General features: G+C 33.4%; 1 protein-coding gene and 1 long non-coding RNA gene across 9 annotated transcripts; one reads left to right on the top strand and one right to left on the bottom strand.

The window, feature by feature from the left end:
* The first annotated feature begins 1,952 nt into the window (after window positions 1–1,952).
* On the top strand, window positions 1,953–5,045 carry LOC147402676 (uncharacterized). Of its 3 annotated transcripts, none has more exons than XR_015177314.1 (5): window positions 1,953–2,274; window positions 3,154–3,383; window positions 3,465–3,498; window positions 4,111–4,299; window positions 4,430–5,045. It is a non-coding gene; the product is annotated as an uncharacterized LOC147402676 (long non-coding RNA). The 3 variants fall into 3 exon arrangements; XR_015177313.1 differs by having other exon boundaries at window positions 3,086–3,383; XR_015177315.1 differs by having other exon boundaries at window positions 1,957–2,274; window positions 3,308–3,383.
* A 660-nt stretch (window positions 5,046–5,705) lies between these two features.
* Window positions 5,706–8,685, bottom strand: LOC147402675 (endoglucanase 15-like). 6 transcript variants are annotated; one of them, XM_086438004.1, is made up of 6 exons: window positions 8,384–8,683; window positions 7,674–7,753; window positions 7,140–7,231; window positions 6,726–6,938; window positions 6,437–6,544; window positions 5,706–6,149 (listed from the first exon to the last, which is right to left on the bottom strand). In XM_086438004.1, the coding sequence occupies exons 4-6, from the start codon at window positions 6,878–6,880 to the stop codon at window positions 6,119–6,121; spliced, it is 294 nt and encodes a 97-aa protein (XP_086294130.1). In that variant the 5' UTR covers window positions 6,881–6,938; window positions 7,140–7,231; window positions 7,674–7,753; window positions 8,384–8,683; the 3' UTR covers window positions 5,706–6,118. The 6 variants fall into 6 exon arrangements, 5 of the variants coding, with proteins under 5 accessions (XP_086294130.1, XP_086294129.1, XP_086294128.1 ...); XM_086438003.1 differs by lacking the exon at window positions 7,674–7,753; XM_086438002.1 differs by having other exon boundaries at window positions 6,726–7,231; window positions 8,384–8,682.
* Between the last annotated feature and the right edge of the window lie 5,908 nt (window positions 8,686–14,593).

Genomic DNA, 14,593 nt, shown 5'->3' with positions numbered 1-14,593 from the left:
AAACTTTCCCAAAGGGATAAGGAGAAAAATATATAAATAAGTGATCATCCAAGGAAAATGTAATCATACTTAAGACCTTTTTTACACTGTTAAATTCACGAGACAAAGGAGCGATAGCATAGGGGACAATTATTAAAGTTTAAACGACTCCCCTCCCTCTCCTTGCTCGCGTATGACAGCAACTCAATTCTCAACAGGGGATGTACGTGGGACTGGGTCATGCAAGCAATCTATACCCATTGAATATGTCCAGTATCCTGATTTTAAAATTTGTCAAATACTACTCCAATAAGTCATCTTGTTCTTTGAGGCAACTAAGCCAGAAAGTCATTGTGAATTACCGACATTGATCCATCCAAGATTCAATGTTACTCTTAGATATTTTAAAATTCTCAGTCGAGTTTATGAAAATTTGGCTAAATCAACTGAATTTGATATTTTTGATCTATATTAAATTGGATTTTCTAAGTAGAAATCTATTAACTTGTATTAAAATATATATATATATATGAGTAGCGTTCAATGGCCAACAGTTTGGCAAACATTTTGGCAAACACATTTTTCAAAACATGGGTTAGAGGTCTTGGAATGGGCTGATTTTTGGTGAGGATGATCTCTATGGTGAGGAGATCATCATCACCAAAAATCAGCCCATTCCAAAACTTCTAACCTCATCAAAAATAGTTTACAAAAAATGGACGGTTCACGATTTTTCAACTTGTAAAATGGGGCTAGAAGTTTTGGAATGAGCTGATTTTTGGTGAGGATGATCTCCTCACCGTAGAGATCATCCTCACCAAAAATCAGCCCATTCCAAGACCTCTAACCCATGTTTTGAAAAAGTGTTTGCCAAAATGTTTGCCAAACTGTTGGCCACGGATAGGGACCCTATATATATATAGGGTCCCGTTCGCCACCCTTAGTTTTACCACACACTTTAACAAACGCGTTTTGTCTTACATGGGTTAGAAGTTTCGGAATAAGCTGATTTTTGGTGAGGATGATCTCTATGGTGAGGAGATCATCCTCACCAAAAATCAGCTCATTCCAAAACTTCTAACCCCATCAAAATTGATTTACAAAAAATGGACGGTCCACGATTTTTCAACGTGTAAACATGGGGCTAAACATTTCGGAATGGGCTGATTTTTGGGGAGGATGATCTTCTAATCATAGAGATCATCCTCACCAAAAATCAGCTCATTCCAAAACTTCTAACCCATGCAGGACAAAAAACGTTTGTTAAAGTGTGTGGTAAAACTTAGGGTGCTGAACATTTCCCATATATATATATATATATATATATATAGAGGGTCCCGTTCGGCACCCTAAGTTTTACCACACACTTTAACAAACGCGTTTTGTCCTGCATGGGTTAGAAGTTTCGGAATGGGCTGATTTTTGGTGAGGATGATCTCTATGGTGAGGAGATCATCCTCACCAAAAATCAGCTCATTCCAAAACTTCTAACCCCATCAAAAATGATTTACAAAAAATGGACGGTCCACAATTTTTCAACTTGTAAACATGGGGCTAAACATTTCGGAATGGGCTGATTTTTGGGGAGGATGATCTTCTAATCATAGAGATCATCCACACCAAAAATCAGCCCATTCCAAAAGTTCTAACCCATGTAAGACAAAAAACGTTTGTTAAAGTGTGTGGTAAAACTTAGGGTGCTGAACATTTCCCATATATATATATATATAGGGAGGCGTTCGGCGCAAAACATTTTGACAAACATTTTGGCAAACATTTGTAAGCCGTCAGATTTAACGCAAATGAACGGATCAGATTCAATTTCTTCGATTTAACGCATAATTTATCCATTTTCAATTAATTACAGCGCCATCCTTATAATTTTGATTATTTAGCGTTACCTCCCTCTCTCATTAAACAAAAAAAACAGAGAGTGAGACTCTCTCCCTCTCTCTCGACAGAACTCTCCCTCTCGACAGAACTCGACGGAGAGTGAGACTCTCATTCTCTCTCTCTCGAATGATCTCTCTCTCTCTCTCAAACCCTCTCGCTCTCGACAGATTACGATAGATTACGATAGAACTCTCCTCTTTCAAATCGATCGAACGAAATAAGGTTAACTGAATCCTTTCTCCTCTGTCGAACCCTTTCTCATTCTCACTCTCGCTCTCGCTCGACCTCTCTCATTCTCGCAAACCCTCTCTCTCGCGAACTCTCTCGGTTTGATCTCGCTCTCGTTCTCACTCTCATCATCGCTCGCACGAACGACGAAGACTCCATCTCCCTCGCAGACAGGTACTCTCTCTCTCTCTCTCTCTCTCTCTCTCTCTGTTTAAGCTTTATCTCCTTGGATTAATTTGAGTTTCGATTTGGTGAAGACAAAAAATCCGAAATTATTTAGGGCTTTTTTATTCTAATTTGAGAATATTTCATCTGTGAAATATTTCATATAAAAAATTATAAGGATTTGTTGTTGTGTTTCTTGATTTTAATCTCGTGAGCAAGGCTAGTATAAAAAATTCCGGCTTTTTTATTCTTCACTTGGTAAAGTAACAATAGACTGTGAACCTGATTGAATAACAATTTAGGTATTAATTTGAGTTTCTGTTCTTTGATTTGAGAACATTTCATCTGTGAAATATTTCACATAAAAAATTCTGATTAGTTGTTGTGTTTCTTGATTTTAATCTCGTGAGCAAGTAAAATTTTTTAAGTTCTCTATTGGTCCCAAGTAACCAACCAACAATATCACAAACCCACAAACATAAATTTGAATTTAGTTTATCTACTGTTATTTACGCATGTTTATTTTAATTACACTTCTCAAGATCAGGCAATAAAATTAAGCTAATTTACTATTGTGATTTTCAATTAGTGTATACAATTCTTGCTTGGCATGACTAGATGACTTGTTTCAAATATAGCTCATTCTTTGGAAAACTGAGCAACTATAGCTCATTTTGATTAGGTCTCAACTTTAGAAAGCTTGCTTTGTGGCCCAAACTTTTTTCATTTTCCAACTACTTTGAGTTTATCGAGTATTTGGCTGAATGGGGTTTAGTGCACACTGAATGGTTTAGTTTATCGAGTATAATTCTTCTTACAGACTGCTTTGAAGTTATTAGTGGGAGAGGATCAAGATTTGATACACGTAATTCTCATTCTCCTTCGCAGCCATGAAGAATATATTTCTGAAGGAGTATTTGGCTGCCAAGGAATTATTAATATCAATGGGATCAATAATATGTTTGTCCTTGGGACTTGTATTTGGAATTCATATCCACGGAAGGAGTGAAGTATTTGATGTCTAGTTCTCCTACTCTTGCAGCAAATACAAGGATGAGCAGCAAAAGAAGAAGAGAGAACAACAGAAGAAAAGTGCTGGTTTCCCTTTGATATTTTTGGTATATGCAATTGCACTTGTTTGGGTGTTTAAGTTTTATCTGTGCCATGAGCATGGCTTATATGTGCTTTCGGTTATGCAGCCAATCGTGTGGATATAAAGGAGCTCAAAATGGGGTATTATTCTGTTCCTGTACCATTTTCCTAGATATCCTAACTTTATCTTTGGCTTTGGTTTTCAGACTCAAGTTTAAATCTTAAATGTCATATTATATTTTGGAAAAGCTCGAGCACCTCCTTTAATAATATTATTTTTAAATTGGAAGAACATTACTAAGTGACATGAGTACTTGAATAAGGTGTTATTTGACATGGAATGGGTAGCTAAAGGACATGCATGTTTATGCTTGTTCAAGCAAGTATGAGCAATGTGATTCTCTTGAATAAAAGTTACACTTCAACTGACTTCATCCGTTGCACTTCAACTCACTTCATCTGTCACTGGCCAATACCATTATGACCGACTTTTCACCCGTTAGTATTTTCATTCTTTACATCTACACTAGATCAGTCATTGTATACCTTGTCCATGGCATGATTATCTTTAAAACAGATATGTGTTAGATATCTAAATCTGACCTGATCCATTTCATATGTGTTGGAAAGCTTGCTTTGTGGCCCAAACTTTTTTCATTTTCCAACTACTTTGAGTTTATCAAGTATTTGGCTGAATGGGGTTTAGTGTACACTGAATGGTTTAGTTTATCGAGTTTATAACTCTTCTTACAGACTGCTTTGAAGTTATTAGTGGGAGAGGATCAAGATTTGATACACGTAATTCCCATTCTCCTTGGCTGCCATGAAGAAAATATTTCTGAAGCAGGAATCAAAGCACCCAAGAAACCTCGGAGATGCTCTCAAAGTTAATAAAGCAGGAACCAAAGCACCCAAGAAACTTCGACTCAGGATCGGACAAAGGTAAAATTTTAAGAAAACATGCTCAATTCAATCTAAGTTACTATTATACATCAATTTTGTACCTTTCATGGAAATCGAACTTCATAGTATCGAACCTTGATTTAATTGTTTCATGGTTAATCATCGATAGGTTCCATCTGTTGAAACTTGGGGTTGGAGCTTTTCTCTTCTTTTGCGCTTGCTATGACGTTGCATTTGGGAAGAACCATTACTTCATATACCTTTACCTACAAGTCATGGCATTCTTCATCGTGGGGTTTGGTTACGTTGGCACCTTCGTCCTCAGCTCTTAGCAAGACCCGTGTCTGTGGTGGTATCTCTCTCTTCGACAACGTATATTAATGATATTTTAGAAACATTTATGCCGAGGGGACGCACTCATCTCGTGCCTCAAAGAATTCTGTGAATACTCGAGAACTCAAGAAGATACACAAACTTAAGAAAGAACACATCATATAGAAGCAAAGAAAGAAGCATGCATAAGCAGCATATGGGTTTTGACCCCCAAGTGGATGTGACATCTTTGAATGGATTGCTTGTAATTGTTGGATTTGTAGTTTTTTTTTTTTTTTTTTTTTTTTTTTCTTTTTTCAATCCCTTTTGTTGGGTTTTGTTTTGGAGGGATTCAATAAGCTGAAATTGTCTTTCCTTCCCTTTACACTCTGTACACATTAAAGTAAATGGAAAATGAAGTTCACTGCAAAGTTGTTGATTTGCCTTGACAATGTATTAATTAGAAAGCTATTATGGAGATCTTTCCAATGCTATCTTTTCTTAACTATTTCTATCATTATATATGCATATTTCATTTTAAGTTGCAATTTTGCATTTCTTAACATGCAGTTCCATTTATATAACTTCAAGAGCATCATGCATGCCCTCGGGTGGTTTATGTGTGGTATGCGTTTGTATCTAGTTTTGGCAAAGGCATGGGTATAATGAAAGCACTGCATATCGATATATGCAACACTTCACAACCTTTAGAGAGATGATTTTGGATTCAAGAACTCAAAAAAAAAATTGATAGATTGAATTCATAGGTTCATTTTGAACATTTTTATTTGATTCAGTAGGTACCTAAAAAAACATTACAAAAATGATTCAATATACAAAAAGAGTTGCCTGTACATACAATATGTCTCATTTACAATTCTTGTTCAATACATAAGGCATGTTTTACTCCTGTAATGGCCAAAAGAACACAAGACTTCACACAATTGCAAACATTTGATCTGGATGACATGTACCACACTCCTGTTCTAATATCCCCCTTGTTTCTTCAAACAACTCAACAGCCTCATCAATCTTGTACACTTGTACACAAGCCAATCCCATCTGATTCAATATAACCCCAAAGAATGTTGATTTCCTCTCTCCACTAGCTCTAAGCGTTGCTACACACACTCTCAAAAGAGCTCCGAGCCTCTCCATATCGTCCAACCATGTAAAACATCACACCCATCTGTGCTTCTATCCTTGCAATCGTGCTTCGCTGCCCCAGTATGTCTTCCAACAATTTCATCGCCTTTTGTAAGAGCTTCAATGCTTCCTTGGGCTCATTCACAGATTCGTAGATGACGCAAAAAAAAGGGTGGGTTAAGTAGAAATCCTAACCACGTAAGAGGCCAAGATTAAAGCATTTTGTTTCATCCTCTCTAGTAATACAAAGCATGTTAAAGTGTGGGATATCTTTTACTTTGGGGCCAGTCTGATTGGACAGATGGAAAATGTAATACATCGAATTGTATTTTTAACCACAAAATGGAGGTGCTTAACATACTCCAGTTTGAAACAACCAAATTAGCTTTAAGAGCTGTATCTACAGCTTCTTGGCCCTTTGCAAAAACGACCTAACAATGCAAAAAAACCAGTAATTAGAAGGGTATATAGCATATTGACAAAGCAAAAAATCATGTAAACTTATGGGAAGAGAGACTAAATTTGAAAAATAAAATAGGAATAAAATAAAAAAAACAAACTCATCATGGAAAAGCTAATTAATGTCAACTACATTAGATTAATGAAATTTGTTTATATATATGTTCACTCAATTGGTCTCTTTATACAAGTCTTGTTTGGGAAAAAATGTGGAGAAAAAAAAAATAGTATTTGTAAAGGAATTGAGAGAGAAACATACCTCACCATACAAGACATTAGGTTGAGGATGAGCTTTAATGAAGTAATCAGTCCCCCATTTAACAGTCCAAGAACATTGTAGGCTCCACCTCTTAACAAGTCCATGTTGCTAATAAAGAACTAAAGAAAATTCTGTAAGCAAATAAAAACAGGACCGTCATCATCTAGAAAAGCATTGTACAACAGATTGCTCTATTATGTTAATGAGGTTATCCAATCTCCTAAATTTTACAAGACTGACATGATCCAATCTTAAACCTCAGCCTCAAATGTTTGTGAGAGAAACCTACCTCACATACAAGACATTAGGTTGAAGATGAGCTTTAATGAGGTAATCAGTCCCCCATTTAACAGCTTCCATGCAATTACTCAGCTCACCACTTGCAGCCATTTGTTTTCTAAACTCAACTATACTCCATGATATCATGGTTATAGTGAAGGCCATGGGTAGTCCAAACTTCACATTGTCCCCTGCATCATGGTATCCTCCCCACTAAATCCACCTAAATCACAAACAATCAAAATAATTCAGATCCCCTTAAGGAACAAATTTAAATAAAAAACAAATGAGAAATAAAAATAACTCAAGAACTGAGAAATAAACAAAGAAATAAGGGATCTTTGAAACTTCTCCATTACTAATCCAACTCAAGAATAGAGGAATAAACAAAGAAAAACATTTTATCTTCCTTCTCCATGCAGACCTGGCCACTGAACTCCACCTTCCCCATGCAAACTAACATACTCAGTAAGCAATTTATCTTCCTTCTCCATCATTGTTCTGGACCTCCCAAACCTGACAACCCAACCATTATAGCACTTAAAAGAGTTACTAAGAATGTTTACTAATTGTGTGACATAAGTGCATAATGCCTGATCTTTATATATATGTAATATTATCTACCCCCATCGAATCACTTTGATGTTCCTATCAAATACCTCACACTCCATCTTTACATATATGTCGTGGAAGTGTGTAGGAACCATTATATGGAGGAAAAAAGAGAAGCAGGAAAAATAATCCAACTCACCAATATGTCCAAATCAGACCAATAAAAAAAAAATTAAGTCAAAATCAGAAAAACAGACATCAAAGAAATAAAGGGCAGTAAATAGGAATCCAATTTCAGTTAGAAAATTTCAAAGAATTGAAGTAAAAGAGACAAAGAACATGACAGACAACAACAAACATGGCATACCCACACAAACACATGTAATATCCTATTAATGAAGCATACATGAATCTCCCAGACCGTAAAAATATGCCCGATGTTGCACTAAAGAACAACAAATACCGATATATCCGATGATCATAAACCTGTAAATTAGTAACTCCACTTCAGTAAACGATGATAAAACAACAACGCAAGAAAAATAGTTATTGTCATGGACCGTGTGACTGTTGAAGGTAATGGCAAGGACAAGTACGTTAAGGGATCAAAAGTTATTGGAAACACCAAAAACCTCCATAGCACTGGAAAAAGACTTGAATATGAACTTAAGGAAGAAATATTTGTTAAAAGGATAAACATATAAATGGGATGAACTTAAAGGAAGAAATATTAGGTACCAAATCAACTCGAAAAATAGGAATTTTTTCGATTTCGAATCAATTCGTCAGAAAAATATGATTTTTTTAGCTACCCAATTTTAAATAGACTTCAAATAGGATTTTTTTAGCTACCCAAATCAAAAATCAGAATTTTCTGAAATAGGTATCTAGGTTTGAAACAAATGCATTTGTATTAATAAAAATCATAACATGATCATAATCATAAAATAAATAACCCAAAAAAATTAAATCAAAAAAAAAAAAAACCGAAATAATTCCAGATTTTTTGTCTTCATAAAATCGGAAATCAAATCACAAATATACAATTATTTCGCAGAATAATTCTATGACAGTGTTTGTGATTTCATAAATTTCAAAAAAAATAAAATAACTTACAACTCTGTCAACTACGAAGAGGGAGATGGAGTTGCAGCCGTTCGTGCGAGGGTTTCAGAGTGAGAGCGAGAGGGTTTCGTGAAAGAGAGGGTTTCGTGAGAGAGAGAATGAGATCGTGAGAGAGAATGAAAGAGAGTGAGATCGAACGGACGATTGAGAATGAGAGAGTGCGAGAGAGTTCTATCGTAATCTGTCGAGAGAGAGAGGGGATTGATAGAGAGAGAGAGAGAGAGTTCATTCGAGAGAGAGAATGAGAGTCTCACTCTCTGTCGAGAGCGAGAGAGTTCATTCGAAAGAGAGGGAGAGAGTCTCACTCTCTGTTTTTTTCTGTTTAATGAGAGAGGGAGGTAACACTAAATAATCAAAATTAGAAGGATGGCGCTGTAATTAATTGAAAACGGATAAGTTATACGTTAAATCGAGGAGATTGAATCTGAACCGTTCATTTGCGTTAAATCTGACGGCTTACAAATGTTTGCCAAAATGTTTGTCAAAATGTTTTGCGCCGAACGCCTCCCCTATATATATATATATATATGGGAAATGTTCAGCACCCTAAGTTTTACCACACACTTTAACAAACGTTTTTTGTCCTACATGGGTTAGAAGTATTGGAATGAGCTGATTTTTTGTGAGGATGATCTCTATGATTAGAAGATCATCCTCCCCAAAAATCAGCCCATTCCGAAAGTTTAGCCCCATGTTTACACGTTGAAAAATCGTGGACCGTCCATTTTTTATAAATCAATTTTGATGGGGTTAGAAGTTTTGGAATGAGCTGATTTTTGGTGAGGATGATCTCCTCACCATAGAGATCATCCTCACCAAAAATCAGCTCATTCCGAAACTTCTAACTCATGTAAGACAAAACGCGTTTTTTAAAGTGTGTGGTAAAACTAAGGGTGGCGAACGGGACCCTATATATATATATATATAGGTCCCGTTCGGCACCCTAAGTTTTACCACACACTTTAACAAACGCGTTTTGTCTTACATGGGTTAGAAGTTTCGGAATGAGCTGATTTTTGGTGAGGATGATCTCTATGGTGAGGAGATCATCCTCACCAAAAATCAGCTCATTCCAAAACTTCTAACCCCATCAAAATTGATTTAAAAAAAATGGACGGTCCACGATTTTTCAACGTGTAAACATGGGGCTAAACATTTCGGAATGGGCTGATTTTTGGGGATGATGATCTTCTAATCATAGAGATCATCCTCACCAAAAATCAGCTCATTCCAAAACTTCTAACCCATGTAGGACAAAAAACGTTTGTTAAAGTGTGTGGTAAAACTTAGGGTGCTGAACATTTCCCATATATATATATAGAGTAGCGTTCAATGGCCAACAGTTTGGCAAACATTTTGGCAAACACATTTTTCAAAACATGGGTTAGAGGTCTTGAAATGGGCTGATTTTTGGTGAGGATGATCTCTATGGTGAGGAGATCATCATCACCAAAAATCAGCCCATTCCAAAACTTCTAACCTCATCAAAAATGGTTTACAAAAAATGGACGGTTCACGATTTTTCAACTTGTAAAATGGGGCTAGAAGTTTTGGAATGAGCTGATTTTTGGTGAGGATGATCTCCTCACCGTAGAGATCATCCTCACCAAAAATCTGCCCATTCCATGACCTCTAACCCATGTTTTGAAAAAGTGTTTGCCAAAATGTTTGCCAAACTGTTGGCCACGGATAGGGACCCATATATATATGGGTCCCGTTCAGCACCCTAAGTTTTACCACACATATATATATGGGTCCCGTTCAGCACCCTAAGTTTTACCACACACTTTAACAAACGTTTTTTGTCCTACATGGGTTAGAAGTTTTGGAATGAGCTGATTTTTGGTGAGGATGATCTCTATGATTAGAAGATCATCCTCACCAAAAATCAGCTCATTCCAAAACTTCTAACCCCATCAAAAATGGTTTACAAAAAATGGACGGTCCACGATTATATATATATATATATAGGGAAATGTTCAGCACCCTAAGTTTTACCACACACTTTAACAAACGTTTTTTGTCCTACATGGGTTAGAAGTTTTGGAATGGGCTGATTTTTGGTGAGGATGATCTCTATGATTAGAAGATCATCCTCCCCAAAAATCAGCCCATTCCGAAATGTTTAGCCCCATGTTTACACGTTGAAAAATCGTGGACCGTCCATTTTTTGTAAATCAATTTTGATGGGGTTAGAAGTTTTGGAATGAGCTGATTTTTGGTGAGGATGATCTCCTCACCATAGAGATCATCCTCACCAAAAATCAGCTCATTCCGAAACTTCTAACCCATGTAAGACAAAACGCGTTTGTTAAAGTGTGTGGTAAAACTAAGGGTGGCGAACGGGACCCATATATATATATATATATATATATATATGGGTCAGGATCGAGGGAAATGAAAAAACATATGTAAAAATAATGTAACATTAATAAATTTTCAAAATATGAGTTAGACATTTCGGATTGAGCTGATTTTTTGTGAGGATGATCTCTATGATGGGAAGATTATCTCGAGAAAAAAAAATCAGTCCAATCTGAAACTTCTAACCCCATTAAAAGTGATTTAGAATGTGGATCGTCGGTTTTTTGTCAATTTTTATCAATAATTTGTAAATCACTTTTGATGGATTTAGAAGTTTCCGATTGAACTGATTTTTTGTGAGGATGATCTTCTCATTATAGTGACCATTCTCGCAAAAAATCAACTCAATCCAAAACCTCTAACCCATATTTTGAAAAATCATTGTTGTTACATATGTTTTTACATATGTCCCTAGAACCGTCCCTATATATATATATATATATAAATATGTAAAAGAAAATTAAACCAATTTTTAAGGATTTGAAAGATGATTTGAACAAGTCAACTCGGTCTATATGATATTGAGACCAAAGTAAACACGATACCAGGTTTGAAAACCATGACCATAATGTAATGTATAACCCCTATAGGTTTTATAAAATGCTTGAATCAATGCCTTTGTGTGTAAGAATGTCGGGATCCAACGGTAAAAATCAACAACCCAGCTAATCATCGATACATAGCTCCATATAATGGTGGGCTAAATATTATTATGTTAATATGACCAAAATGGTATGACATGGATTTATGCCATAAATTATAGGAAAATGGCCCTGCAAATTAAGTTCACATGAGTTGGATTGCATGTTCCAAATAAATCATGGGAAAGTTGACGGAGATGCAATCAAGGATAATGAACATTGATAACAATCCAACTAAAATAGCATGCAACTTGACTTTTCTAAACAAGTAAAATATATAAGAGAAACATTAATTATGTAAATAAAGAGAAATGTGATTTATGGTAATGGAAACAAATATAAATAAATTTGAATTATTAAAAGATTACTTTGAACTGAATTCGATTAGTGTCCCTACCAAGTGTTGAACGTCTAATTTTGTTATTTGGGTTAGTCAATTATAGTTTTCTAACTTGAGATGTTGGTCCCCAATACCTAACTCAAAATAGTTGGTGTAACTCACGAAGAATAGGTATTTGTGATTGACATCTCAAGTTTATGACGTTAATGATTTGTGATTATTTGGTTTAAATAATTCTCATCAATATCTTGAGGTTTTTTTACCCACTTCACAATTATGGGAGTAAAAGTCTTGTCGATCTCTATTATTCCCTTTCAATCAGTCGATGGTACCTTTATATTCTTTTATTTTTATCAAAAAAGAGACTTGTAAACAATCTTATGATCCCTCTATATAACTCTCTTCATCAGGAATATGTATCTCGATAATTGAGACATCTATAATATTTTATTGGTAAGGTAAGTAACAAGGAAGTTATTAAATAATAAAATCGCACTTCAAATTAATAGTCCTAATATGAATGAATAAACAAATTAATCTATTATAGATAATGTAGATTTTTAAATAAGTAATAAAAACGAATAACACTCGAAAAATATTAATTTTTAATAAAATAGTAACAAAATATTTTCATCTCATAATAAAATAAAATAAACATAAACATGAAATAAGAATATCAATCTTGGTGATATGAGTGACGATGTACACGATCGATATAAAAGTATTGATCTGTATATCAATGCTCCGATACTTAACCAGTGTGGAACTCGTCGATAGTTCTTGATTTTATGATCGGTCTAACAATTTATCATAATTGGTTGACCGTGTTTTTTGGTTCAGGTTGACTGTTGATCCCTAATAGAAATCAATCTTTTGACTACTATAAACTGTAAATGATTATTTGACAAGTCAATTTCATTGTACTTTTATGGTATACATATATCATTGATTTCAAATTGAAACTTAAACAATTTATTTTTTTAATAGATTATCACCAAATAAAAATACACTTTCAAAATAAGGCTTATTAATCATTTTTTGTAAATGAACACTCTACGAAAATTATTATGAAAATTAATTTGTTAAACAATTTGATTTTCTGGTTACACTCACTCAAATTCATTTATAATTATTTCATAATATTAAAATGTCATAAAAAAATATAAAACGAATTATTATACAATTTAATGCATAAAATTTTAATTTAAATCATAATAAATTTGAAACTAATTATCAAAATTGAAATAAAATAGATTTCATTGAAAATTATACTACGAATTTGAAATTATAAGTTTCTTATATTCGTAGTTGGATTTTACGCGTCCGTACGATATTAAAATGATTTTTTTAACTAATTTTCTTAGCGATTCAACAAAATAATCCAGTGACTAATTAAATCTCGACATCGTTGATATTTTGTTATGTAGTATCAGATCTTAATTCACGTCCGAAATATATTTAAATCCCGATCAAATATAACGTACATAAATCAAATCCACTATCAAAACTCACTCGTTTCTGTTTCTATTTCTCTTCTCGTAGGTATGAATGAATATCGGTTTATATTATAATATATAAAAGCAATACAACTATTATCTAATCTGGTAACACATTTATAACTTATAATATATTATAATGTTATATAATATAACATAATAATATTTATATTTATATTAATTACACCTCACCTTTTTAACTCTTTAATAATTTCAGATCAATCTCTCTTATATAAATAATTGTACTTAAACTCAATTTGTATAAAAATAATTTATTTTAATATTTTAATAATATAAAAATAATAATTAAATAATATTTTTCATATATTTTTTTTCTCCGTTATGTTCATCATATTACATAAATTCGAACTGTGTATCTTGGATTTTCAAATTTTATTATCGATTTTTCTCTATTGACCAAAATAACTCTTACGTCGTAAGTTTTTTTGATAAAATTAATATTTTCATAATTTATTATATTAAACTCAAATTTAAGCATGTTAACAATATAAACTATGTTTTTCAATGCTTTTGAACTTAACGGTAACGTTCGTTTGACCAAAGAGCTTCATATAAAATTTCGAGTTTTATCTATTTTGACTAAATATTTTAATTCTTCAATCATAATCATGATAAAGTTTTTCAATTTGTATATTTTATTTATCAAACTCTCCTTATAACAAATTCTTATTTTAGATTGACAATGTTACAAATTGTTTTAATATTTTTATTATAAATAAAATACGAATGCAGATCAATATAATTGACTTAATTTTTCAATATACATAATAAAATTTCACGACGTTGCAATAGTGATGTGTGTGCACATAATATATGCATACAATGGATTTAGAAAGTGAATATTATCTTGAAAGAATGACTACTCTTTTACTTTTAAGTCATTAGGAAAGAAAATATAAAAATCTCTATTCTAAGAATTTAAACTTGTAATGAAAGTGAATAAACACGAACCAACTTAGTACTTTCATAAAACTTATTGAGGACTTACAGGAGGAGATTACTTTTATGAAGTTTTATCCTTTACCCCTAAGCCTTGAGTTAAAAAGGACTAAGATCTACATTGCTAAAAAAAAATAAAGAAAACTTAAAAATAAACTTGTTTAAATGTAAAAATAGGAATATATAGAATATGGAAGTTTAGAGGAGGATTACATAGGAAAATTAAAAAGTTACAACTACACCCCACATTGATTTATTATTATTATTATTATTATTATTATTTCTTATTATTTCTTTTTATTCTTATTGGTTAAAGCTTCTTAGGAGTTTGAAAAATGATTTGGACAATGTTTTTGTAGGTTAGAGGACTTTAAGAAGAGACTTTGACAAAATGTTTGAT

This window comes from Akebia trifoliata, chromosome 4, assembly GCF_017979445.1.
Source record: "Akebia trifoliata isolate Shusen 1 chromosome 4, ASM1797944v1, whole genome shotgun sequence".
NCBI classification, from domain to species: domain Eukaryota; kingdom Viridiplantae; phylum Streptophyta; class Magnoliopsida; order Ranunculales; family Lardizabalaceae; genus Akebia; species Akebia trifoliata.
The sequence above is the reverse complement of the archived record's forward strand: the minus strand, read 5'-3'. Positions and strand labels throughout refer to the sequence as shown.

Bases quoted from the DNA above. Each gene is read 5' to 3' on its own strand.
- LOC147402675 (XM_086438005.1), bottom strand. From the start codon at position 6,880: ATGGCCTTCACTATAACCATGATATCATGGAGTATAGTTGAGTTTAGA. The intron at 6,545-6,725 runs GTAGGTTTCTCT...GTTCTTTATTAG, and splicing joins CCTAATGTCTTGTATGTGAG to CAACATGGACTTGTTAAGAG. The intron at 6,150-6,436 runs GTATGTTTCTCT...TTGCATTGTTAG, and splicing joins CTAATGTCTTGTATGGTGAG to GTCGTTTTTGCAAAGGGCCA.